This window comes from Hemiscyllium ocellatum, chromosome 1, assembly GCF_020745735.1.
Source record: "Hemiscyllium ocellatum isolate sHemOce1 chromosome 1, sHemOce1.pat.X.cur, whole genome shotgun sequence".
Taxonomy (NCBI): Eukaryota; Metazoa; Chordata; class Chondrichthyes; order Orectolobiformes; family Hemiscylliidae; genus Hemiscyllium; species Hemiscyllium ocellatum.
The window spans coordinates 2,720,618-2,728,066 of NC_083401.1; the positions used below are offsets into that span (position 1 = coordinate 2,720,618).

The 7,449-nt window shown below is 43.5% G+C and overlaps 1 protein-coding gene across 1 annotated transcript in view; it reads left to right on the forward strand.

Moving 5' to 3' along the window:
* LOC132817359 (mucin-2-like) overlaps positions 1 to 7,449 on the forward strand; it is a 198,453-nt gene that overhangs the window by 145,714 nt on the left and 45,290 nt on the right. Inside the window, exon 5 of the mRNA XM_060827773.1 lies at positions 7,277 to 7,342. Within this exon, the coding sequence (XP_060683756.1) occupies positions 7,277 to 7,342 (66 nt within the window). The remainder of the gene's footprint in view (positions 1 to 7,276; positions 7,343 to 7,449) is intronic.

The following is a 7,449-nucleotide window of genomic DNA, read 5'->3' on the forward strand; positions in this document are numbered from 1 at the left end:
GGTTTAGGGGAGATCTGATAGAAGTGTATAAGATGATTAGGGGTTTAGATAGGGTAGATACTAAGAACCTTTTACCGCTAATGGAGTCAGGTGTTACTAGGGGACATAGCTTTAAATTAAGGGGTGGTAGGTATAGGACAGATGTTAGGGGTAGATTCTTCACACAGCGGGTTGTGAGTTCATGGAATGCCCTGCCAGTAGCAGTGGTGAACTCTCCTTCTTTATGGTCATTTAAGCGGGCATTGGATAGGCATTTGGAAGTTATTGGGCTAGTATAGGTTAGGTAGGATTCGGTCGGCGCAACATCGAGGGCCGAAGGGCCTGTACTGCGCTGTATCCTTCTATGTTCTATGTTCTATGTTCTATGGTTCGGTCTGGTTCTGGCCATTCCAATAGAAAACCACTGCTCACTTCATTTGTGACTGGAAAATCCTGGACTAGTTCATACTGTTTGTCCAGATCATGTCAGCAACACCAGGAGGAAAACATTACAAAAGCATCGGGTTAAACAAAGATGAATCAGCTTCTCGATTATTTTTCAGTTGTGGGCTGTATACCACTTCCATCAGACAGCTGGCCATTTATTTCAGTCTCAGAACACAAGCCATTCTTACTCAGGCAACTCCCAGAATTCTGCTGCCTTTCCATCTGTATTGTCCCATGGGCGTATGAGCAAATTAGGTCAGTTTCTCCTTGTGGTCAGGGGCTTGGTTCATTAACATTACTCTGATTCCCAGGATGGCCCCTGCTTTAGGATGGTTCAGGCTTCTGATCCCCATGATATCAGCTCTGAAGCTGTTTACCGGTACTGAACCCTTCATCTTCAGAGTAAGGGAAGATTTATAATCAGGGCTGTGTTCTGGGGACTGTCAGGAGTTTTTAGGGGCTCAGTGGGTATCCTGGAATGAAACCCCCATCCCTCATCCCTATCAGTGTCATCCCTCGTCAGTAGGATCAGTATGCCAGACAGGCTGGGGATTCTGAGTAATGTAAGTTCTTTTTATTTTACAGTGTTGTTGCTTTAACCCCGTTTGTATATTCCTCAGTCTTCGTGGCCTTCCACTGTTTCTCCTGTTCCCCATTCACAGTCAGCTTCTAACTTCTCCCAGCTTTTGGGAATTCCATCTACTGTACATAACCTCTTTCCCCAATCACAGGCAGAATTGCTCCAACCAGCCAGTAAGGATTCTTTCCATTTACTATCGGCTTCATCCTTCCATTCTTTCATGAATAACTAATCAATGCAATCACACAGGTCACTGACAATGTATAAAGGTATAAAGCTAATCGATCCTGCCAATTCACTCTGATTCTGTGATTCAGACTAATACAATTGGTTATTAAAAAAAACTAATCTCATCATTATCTGTGATTCAGAGATGGAAACTTAACAAGTGATTAAGACGCTTTAAAAGTCATCAATATAAACTGGAAATTCATTTATTCAAGAATCAATTATAAAATATAAAGTTTTATATATTTGAAGGAACCGAGACCAGTCATTGCTCATTTACAATGCTACAGGCTGTGAAATAACTGCAGCTGCATTAAAAGGTCTGGTCTACTCACATGGCAACAAAATACTTTGAATGCACAAATAATGGCTGAATCCAAAGACACAGATATTAACAATAAGATTTGTTACAACATGATTTCCACAACATAATGTTCAACCAAAACTTCAATTCTCAATGAGGGAGGGAAATTGAAATAGAATACAGCTATGGAGAAAGTGAGGACTGCAGATGCTGGAGATCAGAGCTGAAAATGTGTTACTGGAAAAGCAAGGCAGGTCAGGCAGCATCCAAGGAACAGGATAATTGATGTTTCGGGCATAAGCCCTTCTTCAGGAAAAGAATACAGCTATGACTGGCACTCCACTGTCACCGATGAGATGCAGCAGTCTTAAATGGAAGCAAGCGAGTCTGAAACTAAAACAAATGAAGTCTACCAGTCTAAATTTCTGAAAGCAATATTGTTTGTTTGGAATATTTTGGATTGATCTTTATACTTTCAATTTTATTAGATTTAACTAAATTCTGTAAAGTCCATGTAATTCCTCCACTCAATGAGCAAATGTTAAAGTCTGAGGTGATTTTCCTCAATGTTGGGTTTGAATTATTATTACACAAAAATTAAGCAGAGAGTTGCTGAGGCCAGGATTTACAGTGCTACGGCTTTTACTGCCTTTGGTCAATTCTTTTATTAGTCCAACACCTGGGAGTGAAAGTGGTGAAACAGATTTTTGGCAGTAGCATGAACTTATGGGGGATTTGAGAGCAGGTTTATACTGGGGTCAAATTGTAATATCATCTTCCTCCTCTTCTTTATCGGCTGTCATGTCAACATAAAATATGGCTAGTTAGAAATTGACAGTAGGGCAGTCATGGTCTGTAAGGAAAATGAGTGGGTTAATGTTTCATTAATATTACCTTTTTCTTACTAAATTTTCTCTCTCTCTCACTTCGTCTCTCTCTCTCTCTCTCTCTCTCTCTCTCTTCCTCACACATATACACATATATGAACATTTTCTAGCTCTCTTCCAGTCTCCATTTATAGCTTTAGTTTATTCCTTGCTTGTGAGGGTAATGAGGTACTCACATTCCAGAACAGTTAAAGAATTTAGCATCATCAATCCTGGCTGTGACACATAGCTGCTGAACCAAGTGGGTGTAATCGAGATACATCTCAGCCGTTCCATTTGCAATTCTAACAATATTTTCAAAGTGAGTTGTTCATGCCTCTGCATTAGCCTGCAGCTAAACTTCAGGAGCCCTGTCCCCTGTAATAGCAGTGCCTTTAAATTTCCCATACCCAACAATAGTCCTGTGGTTTGGGCACCAAAGGCTCTAACCCACTTCCCTGCACTTTCACCTAGACTGAGCAAGAAATTTCCCAGATCCCACCCCTCCCCACCCCCACTACCATTTTTAAGAGTAAAAAGTGAGGTCTGCAGATGCTGGAGATCAGAGCTGAAAATGTGTTGCTGGTTAAAGCGCAGCAGGTCAGGCAGCATCCAAGGAACAGGAAATTCGACGTTTCGGGCCAGAGCCCTTCATCAGGAATGAGGAAGGGCTCTGGCCCGAAACGTTGAATTTCCTATTCCTTGGATGCTGCCTGACCTGCTGCGCTTTAACCAGCAACACATTTTCAGCTACCATTTTTAAGAGCAGAACTACCATTCCTTTTGCATGTGGGAGCTCTTCCAGGGAATCCCCTTTCGGATCCTGACCCTGCTTCCATCTCCTCCTCCTCCCAGCTGTCTCCTGCTGGTTCCGGTCAGGTTCTCTTGTGTACATGCTCTGCTTCTCCCTTTTGTCCCTTCCCTCAGACCCCCCATTCAATATTCCTTTATAGTTTAGAATGTTCTCGGGCTATTTTTGTTCTTGTACTGTCTGCAGTAACCTGTGTTCCTCCTCCAAATTCTCCTTTTGTGTTTTTGTTTTTTCCACTTCCTCCAGTAACATCTTTCTTTCGTTCTGCAGTTCCTTGATTAACCCCTTCACTTCCTCCCTTCTCTGGTTCAATTTAGCTTTATCGTCATTGTTCTCAACCCATGCAATTCCTCTTTCTATTTCCTCCATTCCCTTTATGAAAGGACATTGCTCAGTGTTTTGTGTTTGAGTAGGGAGGGTCTGTCGAGCCTGGACACAAAGGAAGTTTCTGGATTAAAGTGGCGCTGGAAAAGCACAGCAGTTCATCCGAGGAGCAGGAAAATGGATGTTTCGGACAAAAGCCCTTTACCTTTTTACCTACAAAGGAAGTCTGTCTTCCAGACCTTCCGTTTCCACAGGCTGTGCTTGTTGATCCTTAGCAGCTTGCTTGGTCACTACAGGGGCCGGGTACACTCTTATCAGTTTCTCTCCCTCTTGTCTGAAAAGTTTAAAAATGTCTATCTCCTGTTCCCTTTTCTGATTCATCTTATTAGAATCATCTTTTGTTTAGTGATTTTTAATTAATCCCTCCATTTCATCATGAATGTTTCTATCAAAGGTGCCTGATTTTGGCCGTTTAGTTAATAGGTTCTTTGTTCTATTTTCCCATTTCTCAGAGATCCTCATGATGTAATGTTTTGATACAGTGAATTTTTTACACAATATTCCAACGACTGTTCCTTTATTCATCCTGATATATATTTCAGTCCAGCTGATCTATTGCCTCTGTTCACACCGTTCACTCCTCTTTGCCTTAGAGGTCCAGTAGCACCTCATCAATTATTACAAGTTTACCTATTATTTACTTGTTTACTTATCTATGTGACGTAACTCTATGATCTGCCTGTATTGCTTGCAGGACAAAACTTTTCACTGTGCCTCGGTATACGTGATAATAAATGCAATTTAATTCAAGCATTCTCTAATTCTACAGCTTGTAACTGTCCCTTAAAGGTGATATCCACAGGGACTTACTAACACTACCCTGCCCTGCCCATGCAGCCCCTCGTGACAAGTGGGTGGTATCCACAGGGACTTACTAACACTACACTGCCCTGTCTGTGTAGACCCTCATGGACCGATGGGTGATATACACAGAGACTTACTAACACTACACTGCCCTGCCTGCACAGACCCTCATGGACCGATGGGTGGTATACACAGAGACTTACTAACACTACACTGCCCTGTCTGCACAGACCCTCATGGACCGATGGGTGATATACACAGAGACTTACTAACACTACACTGCCCTGCCTGCACAGACCCTTATGACCGGCGGGACATATCCACAGGAACTCACTGACACTAACTGCCGTGCCCATGCAGACCCTCATGACTGGTGGGTGATATCCACAGAGACTTTTAACACCACATGGAATTTTATATCAGACAATTTCTACTTTCTACTCCTACTTACCCAACTGCGCAGTTTTCTTGACCAATTCTCTGAGTCTCCTCAAATTTTAATTTATTACTGGACTCTTTCATTTTTTGGATCCCAGAGACCTTTCAGTCAATAATAGGAAAACTGAAAATATACTTGCCTCCCTACCCCTATCAGTGTTCTAGAGAGACCATTCCCTCTGCAACTCCCTTATCAGGTCCACGGCTCCACCGGCCCACACCCCACTCCTTGTACCTTTCCGTACCACCTCAGGAATTGTAAAATCTGCATGCACACCACTCCCCTCATCTCCATCCAAGGCGACAAGGGATCTTTCCACATCAGTCAGAAATTAACATGTACCTCTACCAATGTCATCTACTGTATCTATTGCACGCGGTGTGGTCTCCTCTACATTGGGGAGACAGGATGCCTTATTGCGGATCGTTTCAGAGAACATCTCTTGGAAACCCACACCCACCAACCCCAATGCCCCATGGCTGAACACTTCAACTCCTTCTCCCACTCCACCAAGGACATGCAGCTACTGGGCCTCTACCGCCAAACCGTTACCTCCCAATGCCTATGAAGGAAGCCCTCATATTCCAGCTTGGAACCCTGCAACCACACAGGATAAACATGGATTTTAACAGCTTCCCCATTTCCGCTCCCCCCCCCCACATTAACCCAACCCCAAGCCTCCAACTCGACACCGTCCTCCAGACCTCTCCATCACTCCCCCCTCTGACCTATCACCTTCTTCCTCACCTTCATCCACCTATCGCTTTCTAAGCTATCTCCCCCCCATCCCCAACACCCCCATTTATCTCTCAGCCCCCTCGGCCCACAAGTCTCATTCCTGAAGAAGGGCTAATACCTAAAACGTTGATTCTCCTGCTCCTCGGATGCTGCCTGACCTGCTGTGTGCTTTCCCTGCAACACACTCTCGACTCTGACCTCACTTTCTCCTATAATTCTTAAAGAGCTTGATAGGGTCAATGCTGAGAGGATGTTTCTCCTGATGGGAGAGTCCAGGACCAAAGGGCACAGTCTCAGAATAAAGGTGCACCAATTTAAACTGAGATGAGGAGGAATGTTTCTCTCAGAGTGTGGTGAGTCTTTGGAATTCCTTGCAGCATAGAGATATGGGGCAGAGTTCTTGTGTATATTTGAGCCTGAGATAGAGAGATTTTAAGAAAATAAGACCATAAGACATAGGAGTGGAAGTAAGGCCATTCAGCCCATCGAGTCCACTCCGCCATTCAATCATGGCTGATGGGCATTTCAACTCCACTTACCCGCATTCTCCCCATAGCCCTTAATTCCTCGAGACATCAAGAATCTATCAATCTCTGCCTTGAAGACATTTAGCGTCCTAGCCTTTACTCAATCGGTCAGGAATCTAAGCTGACAGGGAAAGTAGACATGGGCAATGTCAGATCAGCCACAATCCTATTGAGTGGCAAAGCAGGACTGTGACTGAACAGCCGATTTTGATGTATTGCTGAAAGTCACAAGAGCAATCTGGTGACAGTGGCTTTGAAACACACAAAGGACAAGGGCTGCAGATAGATGGAAACACTACCCACTGCAGGTTCCCTCCAAGCCACTCACTATCCTGACTTAAAATATATCATTCATCATAGAATCATTACAGTGTGGAAACAGGCCATTTGGCCCAAGTCCACACCAAATCTCCAAAGAGTATTCCACCCAGACCCTTTCCCCTCCCCTATTACACTACATTTCCCTGTTTCATCCACCTGACTGACACATCTCTGTACACTATAGATTATTAAGCATGGCCAATTCACCTGAGCTGCATCTAAGCTTTACTCAAAATCCTAGAATATTAAGAACATGGTAGGTCAACCTATAATGACAATCACAAGGACTGCAGTGATTCAAGAAGGCAGCTCTTCATTATGTGATCTAGGGCACCTATTCCCAGAACCCAACTGGTATCTCAGAAGGTAAGAAAAACCCCCTCGTGGGGCTGTTGGTTCAGACTCTGCAATAATATCACATAATAGAGTATCCTTTATGGTCATGTGTATTCAAATACAGAAAGCCAGGAGAACAGTGAAAGGTTTTACAATTTCACCTCCCTGAAATCATTGGGAGGCAGACTGTTGGAAGGGATTCTGAGGGATAGCATTTACATGTATTTGGAAAGGCAAGGACTGGTTAGGGATAGTCAACATGGCTTTGTGTGTCGAAAATCATGTCTCATGGTTTTTTTTTGAAGAGGATTGATGAGGGCAGATTGGTGAACATAATCTTATATGGACTTCAGCAAGGTGTCCGACCAAGATTTCTCCCGGTAGGCTGGGAAGCAAGGTTAGCTCACATTGAACAGAGTGAGAACGAGCTGTTGGGATACACAGCTGGTTTGAAGGTAGAACACAAAGTCCCATATTCATTGAGATTGTTTCTATTTGTTATTTTCCAACAGATACAACAATTATCACTACTACCTTACTCACAACGGAACCTCCAACAACTACTGAAGAGACAACAGGTTAGTAATCTTCTCCAACAAACCTCTCAAATGTCACACACATTCAGTCAATGGTCTTTGCCGTATGGGGAATGGATGAATGATGTCTTTCCACACCCAGGGCTATG